At 44.9% G+C, this 15,486-nt stretch overlaps 1 protein-coding gene and 1 non-coding gene across 2 annotated transcripts; both read left to right on the top strand.

The window, feature by feature from the left end:
• The first annotated feature begins 4,805 nt into the window (after positions 1–4,805).
• Positions 4,806–9,098, top strand: LOC118094599 (dickkopf-related protein 3-like). Its single transcript, XM_060282083.1, has 4 exons — positions 4,806–4,958; positions 6,444–6,621; positions 7,532–7,727; positions 9,044–9,098. Exons 1-4 carry the CDS (start codon positions 4,806–4,808, stop codon positions 9,096–9,098), a joined length of 582 nt encoding a protein of 193 aa, XP_060138066.1.
• A 1,001-nt stretch (positions 9,099–10,099) lies between these two features.
• Positions 10,100–10,171, top strand: TRNAC-GCA (transfer RNA cysteine (anticodon GCA)). The gene has a single exon. It is a non-coding gene; the product is annotated as a tRNA-Cys (tRNA).
• The last annotated feature ends 5,315 nt before the right edge of the window (positions 10,172–15,486 follow it).

The following is a 15,486-nucleotide window of genomic DNA, read 5'->3' as shown; positions in this document are numbered from 1 at the left end:
CCCTAAAAAATTCTTTTTAGATGATTTGGCATAATATTCGGTTTGATTGATATATATGTGTATAATTTGAAATAATGAATGTGATATAATTGGTTTTAATTGGAAAAATTAATAAAAATATATTTAAAAAAAAAAAGGAAACAAGCAAGAGGTCACCGAGGAATCCACTCAAGAGTACCCCCAAAGCCTCTGGAAGCTGCTGTTTATCCAAATAACTTCTAATTCCCTTCCCTGCTGGGCCAATCTGTCCAGGGAAGAAGGTGCTAAAGATAGCAGGGAAGTAAACATGTCATTTGCAACCCCATTAAGAAAAGTGCTAATGCCATCACTGGGAGGAGATGAGTTGAGGGTGGTGATGGGATGTGTGGGGAGATCATTTTAGATAAACATACACACAACAACAACAACAACAACACCACACACACATACCCATAAAAACAGCTACTGATAGATACTTGGCATAATAAGCACCGCATAGCTGAATTAACAATAAAGCATTACAGCACTAATCCCGTAAGTCCTGGAGATGCAAAGAGGTGGAGGGAATATGTTGTAGATTTGTTAAAGGGTAAAAAAGTATCGGGAAATGATCCATAATCAATTGAAAAAAAATGTTTAAAAGGACTTTCCGAAAAACAACAACCCAGAGTCCTTTCTGTTGGGGATAATTCAGACTTAAATTCCCCGGTGTCAAAAAAAGGTTATTTATGTATGCTACAACTGCGGCCCATGTTTTGTTAGTCCAAAAATGGAAAACGAGCGAGGTCCCAACCAAAGAAGAATGGCAACTTAAGTTGACAGAATATGCACAACTCGCAGACTTAACATATAGAAGAAGAGAACAAGAAGAACATACGTTTAAGGCAGATTGGAAAACGTTTATTGAATATATGGGAAATAATTTGTGTGCAGCTGAAAACGCTGGCAGCATTAAGATAAATTCAACAAGTTTTGATGGATGCAATAATGGAATTCTGAATGGTATTGTAAAATATGCAGGGATTTAAGATATGTGAAACGAACCTTGGAAAGAGGAGAAGGGAAGTCACTGATAGCTTAAGGATGTAAATTGAGTATTTTAAATTATAAAATAGAAAACTTAATAAAAATTATATTGTTGTTGTTTAGTCGTTTAGTCGTGTCCGACTCTTCGTGACCCCATGGACCATAGCACGCCAGGCACTCCTGTCTTCCACTGCAAATCTCTCCATCCAGGAAAGCAAGAGGCATAATCGCATTTCAAAGATATGGTACATCTACGTAAGGAAGAGCACCCAAGGAGGGTGAGGAGCAGGGCAAGAGAATGTCTAGTTGTCATTTTAGAGCAAGACGACTCCCATGTCTTATTTTCCAAATGATGGACTGGCTGCGATTGATTCTCAGTTAAACATCCGGCTGTTGTTGTTTAGTCGTTTAGTTGTGTCTGACTCTTTGTGACCCCATGGACCAGAGCACGCCAGGCACTCCTGTCTTCCACTGCCTCCCGCAGTTTGGTCAAACTCATGTTTGTAGCTTCGAGAACACTGTCCAACCATCTCGTCCTCTGCCGTCCCCTTCTCCTTGTGCCCTCAATCTTTCCCAGCATCAGGGTCTTTTCCAAGGATTCTTCTCTTCTCATAAGGTGGCCAAAGTATATACAAAAGCAATAAGGCATTACAGATGGCAACATCTCATTTACTGCAACAAGATGGCAGCATATGAAGGTCACAGAAGGAATCAGTAGGATAAGGCAATAAAGGTTGGTTGATAACACGACTTGTATGGTAAAAGCAGGCAACGAGGGATCCATTTTGACCGATTAAATGTTCTTTGAGACTTGACAGCTTGCATACATACAAAACCCTTGAAACGCCTAGACTCTGGAACAATCCCTGAAGGGCCCCTAGTGGATGTTTATGATGAGTAGCACAGCTTAAGTGTGTCTCCTCCATCTTTCTTACAGAATTCGTTTCCTGAAAGGATGGGTGCTTGTCCACACGAGGAGGGCCTGTGCAACATTTTAAAACATTTTCCAAACTTCTTGCATTTGCTGGGTGCTTGCCACCTCCAATGTCTGCCTCACGTCCCCTGTGTGCTGCAAAGGATTCTGGGACATTCTGTCTGGCGCATCCATAGCATAGATTTAAAGCACTCATATGCCGCTTTAACAGTCAATGAATCGTAGGAACTGTAATTTTCTGAGGGCGCTGACTTCACAGAGCTACCATTTCCAGCTCCCTTATCAAAGTTCAATTCCCGGGATTCTCCATGACTGCTGAAAAGGAGTAAAAATGTTTTAGAAGTATGGTGTGGATATGATGCGTCACTTCATGTGGGGCATCGGCTAAACCGCTTGGGCCTTGTGTTTCCTCACATAAATAGTAAGTTTGGCTTACTTCAACTATTGGGTGCGGCGCTCATCTCACTTTTCAGGCCAAGGGAGCCGGCGTTTGTCCGCAGACAGCTTTCTGGGGTCATGTGGCCAGCATGACTAAACACTGTTTTTATATACATTTCGACCGATGACCAGTAGAGAAGATAAGAAGAAAACAAAACACAGTGAAATACATTACATAAACTATTACATATTGTGATTAAAAACAATGGGAGATATTAAAAGCCAACAAGAAATATAAAACAACTACCGGGTATATTAAAAAAGGAAAGAAAAAGCAAGGTCAGGTGATAATAATTCTAAAATTAAGACAAGATCCTGTGCCGACAAGGCATTGCTGCCACACAAAAAAACCAGCTACCTTGGCAGTGATCTCAGGAAACTGGTCAGTCAAAAGGTTATCAATATAATTATTGTCCATTTGTTCTCTGGGCACCTCTCAAGATATCACCTCTGGGCACCTCTCAAGATATCACCTACACAGCTTTGCAAGTGAGGAAAATATCTTTCTCCTCTCTATGCCATGGCCAGATGGCCAGACTTTACACTGCTCTACACAAAGAAAAGCTATGAACCATCTCACCTGTCGTAATTTGCTTTGAACAGAAGTTTATCTCCAGCAGTTATGGATGAGGGAGAACCCCCTTGAATCCTGAAACCGGGAATCCTTTTTAATTGTTGGTGCTAAGGACCGAACATCGTCCTGGGATATGTTCCGCTTTATGCAGGTTGGGGATTCAAAGTTTAGTGATGAAGAATATGCATTACGTGCAGTGGGATGCATTTAACTAACCAGAATGGAAAATGCAAGCTAGGGCTGAGCCTCTTGGCAGCCTAGCTAAGACCAACCAGCTAACCAACCAACCATTTTTTAATCAAGTGAAAGGCTAGCGGGGGTATAGAGCAGGCATAGGCAACATTGGCTCTCTAGATGTTTCGGAACTACAACTCCCATGATCCATAGCTAACAGGGCCAGTGTGGTCAGGAATCATGGGAGTTGTAGTTCCAAAACATCTGGAGAGCCAAGGTTGCCTATGCCTGGTATAGTGTGTTTCATTGTGCCTTGGCTTCTGTGCTGGCAAAACGCTATAGTAAATGGACTTTAAATATGGTAGTTCCCCTGTGCATCTGATTAATAAATCTTTCCCTTCCCCCCAACTTTTTTTTAAATATTAAAAGATTTTCATGAATAACTAAGGTACATATAACGTCTCTGTTTTCAATGCGTAGATTCTTTTTTACATGTCGTTTGCTGTGAGACATTGTTGTAATAGCCATTGTGAGCAGGGGTGCCAACTTGCGCAAAATATGGGGGGGCGGTATCGGGTAAGCCCTGCCCCACATAATTAATCACAACACATGGTGCGCACACAAACCATTTGGAGAGCATTTCCTATCAACTGGGGGGGGGGAGAGGCACCTCTCTCAAATATTTTATTGTGGGAGCAAAACCGACTTCACCTCCTATGATTGAGAAGTTGGGGGGGGGAGGGGGGAGAATGAATCTTTCCCCCCATCTTAACCTCACAGTCAACCAGGAAAAAAACTTACTACAGTATATTAATTTAGCTGCCCTGGGTGCTGTCTAACTATCAACTGGATTTAAACTGGGAAGCCCCTTTGCAGATCAGTTTTGACTGGGGAGTGGGACCCAAGTAAGAGGCACCATACACTATGGTTTTTTTTTAAAAAAGAACAAAACTAATGAGCAGGGGTCAGCAACCTTTTTTAGCTGTGGGCCGGTCCACTGTCCCTCAGACCATGTGGCTGGCCGATTATTATTTTTTTTGGGGGGGGGGGAAGGAAATGAACAAATTCCTATGCCCCACAAATAACCCAGAGATGCATTTTAAATAAAAGCACACATTCTACTCATGTAAAAACACCAGGCAGGACCCACAAATAACCCAGAGATGCATTTTAAATAAAAGGACGCATTCTGCTCATGTAAAAACACGCTGATTCCCGGACCATCCGTGGGCCGGATTGAGAAGGGGATTGGGCCGCATCCGGCCCACGGGCCTTAGGTTGCCTAATGAGCAAGCATTAGTATTGTCCTATAAAAGGGTAAATGATATTAACGCTCTCTGTTCATGGTTTCATAACAGTGACCCACCCCCCCTCCCACCCCAAAATAATGTTGTCTTAAAAAAAATGGAGACAGGAGCATTGCTGTGCTGCCATGGAGCCAGACTTCTGGGGTGATTCGTTTACTCTTCTGGGGGGGTGGACGGTCAGGCACTTGTAATAATTAGGCTAAGCCCCTAAAACCTGATTGCCTCCTCCTCCCCATTAGATTGGCAAACAGCTTAAGCAGCAGGAGCCGAGATAGGCCTGGCTATATAAACTTTCCCAGGCATCCTCCCTGTACCCATCGCCTTTGCCAACTGTCCTTCAGCCAGAGCCGTCAGTCATCCATCCGTGGTCAAGATGAGGAGCCAGATTTGCCTTTTCGCCTTCCTCCTCTGCTGTTTATCTGCGGCGCAAGGCTCCATCTGGGCATGGATGCACTCTCTGCCGCACACTGCCAACGGGGTGCCACCTCGCAGGGACCCTGGGTCATCATCCGGCCAGGAGCTGACGGTAAGCATCTCCCCCCAACCTTAGAAAACAGCAGGGCACCTTTGCCTTTTCATCATGTGGGTTGCCTAGCTTCTAGCAATGAGGAGGGAGGGCAATTGGTATGAACAAGTGAGTGGAGTGGGGAATCTGTCCTATTAATCCTGGGATAGGGAACCTGTGGCTCTCTGGGTGTTGCTGGCCTCCAATTCCTTTTGTCCCTGACCATTTGGCCACTTTCGGTGGGGCTGATGGGAGCTGGGATTCAACAACATCTGCAGGGCCACACCATTAATCTTTGTTGGTGCTGGCAGCAACTTAACTCCCACAAATCTGTTTCCAGCTCCTCCAGCTCTCACCTAGGCACTTCCAGCGTAATTATAAAGCAGAGAGTGTTTCTGAGCATGTTCAGAGTGCCAGACTTAACCTCTGGCACTATTCTTCTATAAAGGAGAGGGGATACAAGAGAAGAGGTGGAATTATAGGAAGAGATCTTGCAGGAATTAGGAGGAAGAGTAGATTGCACTGAGCTGAGCTCTGATAAATTAGCTCTGATAATTTCTAAACAAAGAAGGTTCTCAGTTCAGGTCCACTTGGAAGCCATACTTTCTGCCCTAGAAGACCTCTTGTTGAACCCACATAAGTAGGGTGCTGGTTTTAGTTGCTCTGGAATGAGAAATTTGTAGACGCAGAGGCCACCTGGTTACAGCTTTTCTCACTAAAAAGAGATGCATTGCATTTTTTATTTGAATTATAGCAATTATTTCTAAATTTGCATCTGTATAGATGAGCATATGCTTCTTCTTTTTTGCAAATATGTCACCTGTTTTGTCCTCTCTCTCTCTCTCTTTTTTGACAAACACAAGCAGCTACCCTAATGGGGAGTGAGAACTAGTTCTCTGAAATGACCAGATGTTGCTAAGCAAATCTTTTACACCTCCACATGTTGCTGATCTCTCTCTCTCTCTCTCTCTCTCTCTCTCTCTCTCTCTCTCTCTCTCTCTCTCTCTCTCTCTGTGTGTGTGTGTGTGTGTGTGTGTCTGTCTGTCTGTCTGTCTGTCTGGGTGTGTAAAACTTGAGTTTTGGAGCTTTTTAAAAGGCATTTTCAGCACGATTTAACCCCCGTCGCCGGTTTTCCAGCACATTTGCCTGATTTCTGAAAAAATAATCCAGGACACAATTTTGGAGGCGAATTCAAGGACATGTCCTGGAAAACCAGGACGTATGGCAGCCCTACCCACATGCATCTACAAAGTGTGGGTGCCATTTTTTGTGGGTGTTAGTTGGTGCTCCCTAAGAGCTGGAATCTCTCTCCAAACGACCCAGCCTCTGTGCAAATTTCAGCAAGCTTCAAACTAATAGTTCTGTCCAGCTTTTCTGCCATGGACTCCATCAGGCTGCTGGAAATCCTTTGCCAGCAGCCGCTGCCATTCTTTATAGCTTAGCAATTGACACAGCTAGATCATGTGTACAGTATCTGACCCCCATCTTTCTCCATTCGCACTGCAGGCGGCCGTGTGCAGCCACGAAAAAAACTGCCCCCGTGGATTCTTCTGCGACCACCACTTTGGGCTCTGCCTGCCCTTCAGGCAAGAAGGCGAATTCTGCCGACGGGATGCCCACTGCGCCAGGGGACTTAGCTGTATGTTTGGCAAATGCCAGGAGACTCTGCCTGGCGGCCAGGAAGGTAAGCCATGCGGTGGGGTGGGGTGGGGTGGGGGGACTGTTTTGCAGTGTTTCTTTTGCATCTCATAGTAGCAAAGGTTAGGCCTTTCAAATAAGGAGCCTAAATGTCTAATTGGAGCTCTAGTAGCACAGGGAAGAGGCATGTCATCATTTGTGCATCCTAACTGCAAATTTTTCTCTCTGGAATAAGGAGGGACAGGGCTTTCAGATGGAAGGACTAGGTTTCCAAGCAGGCTGAATGAAGACCCAGTAATTCATCGAGCTAGAAGTCTGCACTCTGCTATGCAAAGTCTGAAAGGACAGGTTTCTGCCCCAAAGAGCTCACAATTTAAAATCCAACACAAGGGAGGCAACAGAAAAAAGCAAGGGAAATTGAGGGAGAGGGGGAAACATGGAGTGAATACATTTTGGGTTAGAATTTACCATTGACTGTAACTATTATTTATGCATCCTTATCTTGTTCTTGAGGGCTCTGGAGGAAATGGAGGGTTTAATGTGAGTCCTTCCGTTGCTCCCCTTCCCCCCGAAGTTGGACTCCCATCTCCCATCAACCCTAGACAGCAAGGCAAATAGTAGCTGGGAGCTGTAGTCCTGTAGCATTTATTTTCCCCCCTTTATGTTTTTAGGTACTTTCATTTTGAAACCCAAACTAATTCGGGGAGGGAAATTAATACAGTACATCACAGATTAGCAAAGTGCTCTAGATGTCTAAGACATCTCAGTTTTTCAAAAAAAAAACTTGCTCGATGTCAACGATTAAGGGCGTCTCAGGTTTGCAAAGTTATCATGCCGGATTTTCCAAGATTCCAAGGCATGGAATCTTTGCAAAATGTGCTAGGTTTGGAGGTCTGTATCGCCATCCTCAAACGCATTTGGGTTCTCAATTACTCTCCCTTCCTTGCCCTTCGGAGGTGCCCGCTGCCACCACGATAAGGATTGCTCGCCCGACGCCTGCTGTGCCCGCCAGCATGGGGAGAAAGTCTGCAAGAAAAGGCTCCTTTTAGACGAAGGGTGCTACGTACCCGAAGGAGGGATCGCATTCAGCGTGAACCAGGTGTGCCCCTGCCTAGAAGGACTCGTGTGCAAAAAGATGCCCCCTAACCGAGAGTAAGTACTGATGTGGACTGGAAGTGGGGGGGGGGGATGGCTAGCAACATATCGTGAAATTGCTTCCCTTCCACCACGGGGCCCTTAAGCAAAGAAGTGCTTTGCGGAACGTGGTACGAGGGCTCCTCCCAGATGGGTGCATTCTGCAACCGTGCTTGTATCTGAAGAAGTGTGCATGCACACGAAAGCTCATACCAATGACTAATAAGGTGCTACTGGAAGGAATTTTTTAAATTTTGATTGACCCTGCTTTGTTCTGCAATGTGCCTCCACACACTGTCGTTGTTGTCTCGAGCAGGTAGTAGAGTGCAATAAAAGCGGGACAAAAAAAATTAACCAAAACATTTGTGGCATAAAAAGGTGATGGGGTTTTAGCGGGGGGGGGGGGAGTTAAGGGGTATCGAAACGAAGCAGCGCCACACTTTTTCACAGGCGTGAATGGCATTGAAAATGTGCGTGATAATAGCCCTGAAAACATTGTGAGCACAAATAATAATGAAAAGGACATGTTGGAAATCTCAGGCTCATGGCCCTAACCAGGCCTGCCAGGTCTCCCCACGTGGTCCTCCACACTGGGTTTTTTTTTGGGGGGGGGGGTCAAGCCCTGCCCTGCACCTGATGTCATATATGATGTTCAGGGGTAGGGCAGGGGGAAAAACATGCAGCACCTGGCAGAAAGCAGGGTTTTTGTGACACTGCTGTTCAGGTTATTGCTGGCTCTTTCAGAAGCCTTTCAAATGCACTTGCTGATGAGGTGAGGTGATTTTCAGCGCTTGCAAAGTCACCAGGCTTTGCAAGTGCTGGCATCCTCAGCTGATCAGCGGCTCCTGCAAAGCCCAGGGCCTGGTAAGTGTTGCTGGTGTGCCTTTTGCCCACTCCGCACCATTTGGTTTAAAAAGAAAAATGGGCCACCTGGTGTCATTGTTAATGTCAGGGGGTGGATGCCAGCCCCATCCGTCTCTCAAATTTGGCCCATGGGCAGGGGAAAATCCCACGGGCCAGATCCACTTCCCTTCCTCTGCACTAGATCATTAGGTGTGCTTTATTATTATTATTATTATTATTATTATTATTATTATTATTATTTATTACTCGATTGACAATACGAAATATGCACCTGGCTAAGGTGCGCACTAACCTACATCTTAATCACAGAACGTATTTTAATCTGAGTCACAGCCAGCTCCAGAGGCTAATGTCAATGTGCTCTGTCTCCTACCTGACGAAGTATGCTGTGTGACATGAAAATCTGCTTCAACACTCCTATAAAAGTTTTTTTTTCTCTCTCTCTCTCTCTCTCCCCCCCCCCCTTGCAGGGCCTCATTTGAATACCGGTCGGATAAAAGTGTCTGGAGATGCCAAAAACAATAGGGAAGCAGGGAGTGTGGATTTTTTTTAATATTAAAAAAAAACAGAGCTGTATTTATTCCATGTAAATAACACTGTACATAAAAACTGTTTTTGCCCTCCTCTTTCTATTGGACGTTTGTAATCCAAGGACCGAGTCAGTCTTCCCTCCCACGCTCTGTAATTTTTGTTTTTATTTAATGAATAATATGTACATGAAAATAGTGCTTGAAATTCGTGAATATGCAGATTTACAATAAACTGAAAGCATCATAAGGTTGTATGTTGTCTTGAAATCTGTTATTGCAAAGTATTAGGAACACATAGCCCCCTTTCCCATAAAACTGTTTGACGGATTAATGTGTATTGAGTCACATTGTGCTAATTAACATTGGCCCTGGCTGGACTCCAACTCCCATCATGCCTTGGTATGATGGGAGTTGGAGTCCAGCAACATGTGGAGAGTCACAACTTCCCCATCCCTGGTCTAGACTAGAGAATGATATTCTTAGGGCTATATTAGGTGCAAGACAAGAGCAACATCTCCATCTCTTTAAATGCAGATCTATCCCAATTGTGGTGTGTCCATGATTTGTAGAACTTCCTTCCCCTGGAAGCACATTAAATTGTGAGCTGGATTATTTTCCATTCTTGAAATACTTATTTAGCACTTGGGTTTTTACCAGGTATACATCTAATTCATCTGGGTTACAATTTTTTAAAAAATAATAGTTAATGAATATTCTGTCAAATAGGTTTCTCTGGATTGTTGGTACTTTAAACTGTTGTCAATTCTCCAAGATCTTAGGATGAAGGGTGAGATAGGCAAATAAAATGAACTGAATACTTGTGAGCACTTAGCTACCCTTTGCAGAGAGAGCCATTTTTATAAGGTTGTTTTTCGCAGCAGGAAAAGCAAACACCCTTAACACACACAAGTATCTTCCAGTTATGTGTACTTTAGAAGCAATGTGGGTGTTTACTCTGAAGCAGAAAAACAGTACAAGCAATCCTTTTGGGCAGCTGGGGGTATAGCTCAGTGGTAGAGCATTTGACTGCAGATCAAGAGGTCCCTGGTTCAAATCCAGGTGCCCCCTTGTTTTCTGTCTAATTCAGGAGTTTCATTTTTCAGTTTAAAAAACATGTTCTGTCTTTTCTAATTATTGGAGGAAAGGGTGCTGTTTGTTGTGACACAGTTTAATAGGAAATTGTTAAATCTCATAATCTGTGTAGTGCGAGAAATTAAAGATTTCTGTTCAGCTGGTTACAGGAAGGGTGGAAAGTCATACGAAGAGATGCAAATATAAATTATTAAGGTCTGTAAATTCTAATGTTAATTGACTCATGCAGGAATTCCTGCAAGGCTTGATTTGCTCACTTTTGAGATACAACTCTGACAGAGCATTTGAGATCCAGGGCTATTTACTGATAATTGATTCTGCTTCAAGAGCCTTATGGGGAGATTAAAAACCTGATTTATCTGCAAAACTTTACCGGGCAGCAATCATATCAAAATCACTCGGTCTGTTGCAAAGGTCAGGAGTTTAAAAGGACAAGAATGGGGAGAGACAGGACTAAGTGTGGCCATGGTGGCAGGGGGAGGTAATCAAAAAGCACACACACAAAAACACACACACACTCCTGGGAATTGTAGTTTACCCCTAGAAGAGCTACAGTTCCCAGCATCCTGAACAAACTGCAGTTGCTAGAATTATTATTTTTGTAGGGGCAGAGGGAAAATGTGTTTTAAACAGTGTGCACACGGCTCCTGGGTTGTGAAATGAACAGTTGAGCGTTATTTCATGGTTGCCTGGCACATTTTGAAAAATAAAACTGTGTTTGTTGGGAGCCTGAAGTCATCCTATGTGAAATCAATTCACCCACAGCCCAACTAAACCTTCCACGTGATATCTGTGACTGGATCTTCTTAAATAATGTTTTTTTCCCCCAAAGCAGCTGCGTCTCTCTCTCTCTCTCTCTCTCTTTCTCCCCCCCCCCCCCGTGTGTGTGTGATATTTTGATCAGGGTTGTGGTGTTGGGGCAGAGGGATCTGATATCTTCCCACCCACCCACCTGCCCACCCCCACCCTTTCTGCAGCCCACCCTGCTGCTTGCTTTTAGGATAATATTACTTGGGGAGATTCAGTCACAGATACCTCCCCATGTAATGTCAAGTTTGACCTTGTCGGGGGAAGGGGGGGCAACTGGATTTCCAGTAAGAAATGCACTGATCCATCTTCAGATAATAATAATTATTATTTTCAGGCCCCTGTCTGAGGCTTTGCCTCTCCAGCTTTTATCCTGGGTTAGACTGTGTTTTAAATTTCAGTTAGGCGGCGGGGGGCGGGCGGGTTTCAGCTGAGGGAATGGCTCTCTGCTCATGTTCAGAGGCTGAGGTTCCAAGGCTTGAGATGCAGCTAAGATTCTTAAGGCAGTTTTTTCTTAAAGACTCTGGAAAGAGCACATTCCACAGGACACATCAGACCCATCAAGTCTGGCTGATTCCAAGAGATAGGAAGGGAAAGACTCAGTGTGGTGAGATGCCCGGGGTTCAAATCCTCCCTCAGCCATGAAGCTCACTGGGTGACCTTGGGCTAGTCACCTTCTCCAAGCTGAACCTACCTCACAGGGTTGTTGTGAGGGTAAAATGGGGATGGGGAGAACCATGCATACTACTTCAATTTTATTGGAGGAAATAATTTTTTTTTAAAAAAAACACCAACAAGGGTGGGTTTGCATTTGTAATTTCTTAGTGCGTATTTTATACGGTCTCTACTTTCCACAGGACTGGGGGGGGGGGGAATAGAAGCTTAACACGTTACAAAGCAGAGGAAATGCCCACATCCTGCCTTGTAAGAATCATACCACCACAAAACCGTGACAAACTGTTTCATTCCACAAAGAACAAGAAGAAAACAAACCAGGCTTATGGTTTTGAAAAAGGTTTTCTGCATGGTCATCTTCTAGATTCCGGGATTTAAAAATAATAATAATAATTGTATCATCAGCTTATTGTTCAGCAAGTAAGTAGCAATTGTTGCCTTGGTCCCAAAGGGTACAAAATAGCCAGACAGGAATATTTTTTTAATTTTTATTTTAAACCCACCTACGTACGGTATATGGGAACATGGCCAATCGGGGGACGGATTTGACCTAGGCCTCAAGTTTCAGAGGGAGCCTCAAATTTAGACAATGTTTTTAAGCGTGCTCTCACGTTTAGAACTGCACATTTAAGTAAATAAGAGATACGTTTTAGTAAGACACCTTTATTTTTTGGTCAACTGATACAGATTTTGTCATTTTTAAAGCATTTGAAATGTCTATCAATATTAAAAAGAAAACGGTGCCTCAAGCTTAGACTGTCCCCTCACACTAACAATTAGTGCAGTGTTTTTCAACCACTGTTCCGCAGCACACTAGTGTGCCGCGAGATGTTGCCTGGTGTGCCGTGGGAAAATTTGAAAAAGTACTTTATATATAGTCAATATAGGCACAGAGTTAAATTTTTTAACATTTTCTAATGGTGGTGTGCCTCGTGATTTTTTTCATGAAACAAGTGTGCCTTTGCCCAAAAAAGGTTGAAATACACTGACTTAGTGCATATACAGAAAAAGCATGGGGGGTGGAAAGGTTTTTGTTTTTAAGAAACAATTCAGATTTTTGGTTTTGTGTTTCATCATTTTTTTTATTTTTTATGACTGCTTGGGGGCCTCAAAAGCAGGAAGTGACCCGGGCCTCTCTGAACTTCTCTCTCAGAGTAAACCACAGTGTATTGTTATAGTTCATTTATATAGTATTGCTTTTCAGTACACAGGGCCTCCTACTCTGGATGTGGGTGGTGCTGTGGTCTAAACCACTGAGCCTCTTGGGCCAAGGGCGTAGCCAGGATCAAAACTAGGGGGGGGGGCAAGCCATGATCATTCAGGGGCGGGGCCACAAAGTGGGAACGTGGGCGGGGCTACAGGGCCAGCTGGCCTGACGACATCGTGGTGGCGGCAGCGGCCACCTTGTGCTTCTGGGGCTGGCAACGGCGGCGGCTACCCTGCTTGGCTGGAGAGGACGGGAGGGTCGGGCAGGCAAGAGGGGGTGACAGGGTGGGCGAGGGCAAGGCAAGGCACGGCCGCAGTCACGACGGCTCCGAGGCGTTGCTGCATATCAGCATAATATTTCAACCATGTTGTGGGTTCAAGCCCCACCTTAGGAAAAAATTCCTGCATTGCAGGGGGTTGGACTAGATGACCCTTGTGGTCCCTTCCGACTACAATTCTATGATTCTATTGATATATTGCCATAGCATATGCATCATTCTGCTTTCTTGAATTGTCCTACTCCTAGGCATAGCAGCCAACTCCTAGAGGCCTAGGTGCCTCCCCCCCCCCAAATACTAGTAAATACCGTATGTGAAAGAGTCACCCCCCCCCATGTTGATGGGCTTTCTATGTGGGGCTTATCTGCCCCCCCATATTTTATTAAGAATGGAAGAGGGAGGGAAGGAAGGAAGAAATAGAGAGAGGGATAACTCATATTTGTGGGTGCCTCTGGGTGACGCTGTGATGCTGGAACTCTGCAGCAAGAGGACGGGAGGGTCGGGCAGGCGAGAGGGGGTGGCAGGGCGGGTGAGGGTGAGGGAAGGCACGGCCGCAGTCACGACAGCTCCGAGGCGTTGCTGCATATCAGCATAATATTTCAACCATGTTGTGGGTTCAAGCCCCACCTTGGGGGGAAAATCCTGCATTGCAGGGGGTTGGACTAGATGACCCTTGTGGTCCCTTCCGACTACAATTCTATGATTCCATTGATATATTACCATAGCATATGCATCATTCTGCTTTCTTGAATTGTCCTACTCCTAGGCATAGCAGCCAAATCCTAGAGGCCTAGGTGCCTCTGCCCCCCCCCCAATTACTGGTAAATACCGTATTTGAAAGAGTCACCCCCCCCCCATTTTGATGGGCTTTCTATGTGGGGCTTATCTGCCCCCCCCGTATTTTATTAAGGATGGAAGAGGGAGGGAAGGAAGGAATAATAGAGAGAGGGATACCTCATATTTGTGGGTGCCTCTGGGTGATGCTGTGAAGCTGGAACTCTGCAGCAAGAGGATGGGAGGGTCGGGCAGGGGAGAGGGGGTGGCAGGGCAGGCGAGGGCGAGGCAAGACAGGGCCGCAGTCTCGATGGCTCCGAGGCGTTGCTGCATATCAGCATAATATTTCAACCATGTTGTGGGTTCAAGCCCCACATTGGGGAAAAATTCCTGCATTGCAGGGGGTTGGACTAGATGACCCTTGTGGTCCCTTCCGACTACAATTCTATGATTCCATTGATATATTACCATAGCATATGCATGATTCTGCTTTCTTGAATTGTCCTAGGCATAGCAGCCAACTCCTAGAGGCCTAGGTGCCTCCCCCCCCAAAAGAAATTACTGGTAAATACTGTATTTTAAAGAGTCCTCCCCCCCCCATGTTGATGGGCTTTCTATGTGGGGCTTATCTGCCCCCCCACCCAGTATTTTATTGAGGATGGAAGAGGGAGGAAAGGAAGGAAGAAATAGAGAGAGGGATAACTCACATTTGTGGGTGCCTCTGGGTGATGCTGTGATGCTAGAACTCTGCAGCAAGAGGAAGATACCGGTACACCTGTACAGGAGCCTTGTAAGCAGCTTTCTGCTTGATTTACAGCAAGCACGTCCAACAGGTAAATTGTGATCTACCAGTAGATCACTGGATGTCTGTGGTAGATCACTGCTAGATCACTGGCACCCCTAAAAAAAGCTCACCCAAATTTTTCCTCCTCCCTAAAAAAAGTTGAACTATGACCTGAAGCCCTAAACAAAAATGGGCCTCCCTCCCTCCTAAAAGAAGCTCAACAAGTTTGACCTAAACCCCCCAAAACAGGGCTTCCCTTCCTTAAAAAAACTCAACAGCTTTGACCTGAACCCCCCAAAAGGGGGTAGATCACTCCCAGTTTTTAACTCTGTGAGTAGATCAGAGTCTCTTGGGAGGTGGCCACCCCTGATTTACAGTATACAGATGCAGGAGGAGGGGCAGACTGGAACACCAATGCTTTTTATAAACATCACTGTGTCTATCAAAGCTACAGCCCCCCCTTCTTATTCACTTCCTTTTAGCCTTGCAGGGCCACCTTAGTCAAATTGAATCCTCTGCACCCTCATTAAATCGCCAATAGAACTGTTAATGCGATCCCTGAATGCCCATTAACAACTCCCACTGAATAACAATAGGGTGAATAGGGTGGACCTTGCCTGAAGGGATATTCTGCTCCATTGTCTTAACTGCTTAAGTACTGGTAGCCACTTTGCTTTATTTATTTGATGTATTTTTGTTACAGCTGTGTTCCCGCCCCCAGCAAGTGGAGAGCTGCTCTTGCTAAAGCAAAGCCCTTTCCACTTCAG

This window comes from Zootoca vivipara, chromosome 13, assembly GCF_963506605.1.
Source record: "Zootoca vivipara chromosome 13, rZooViv1.1, whole genome shotgun sequence".
Classification (NCBI taxonomy): Eukaryota; Metazoa; Chordata; class Lepidosauria; order Squamata; family Lacertidae; genus Zootoca; species Zootoca vivipara.
Note: the sequence above shows the minus strand (reverse complement) of the source record. Positions and strands in the feature narration are given on the sequence as shown.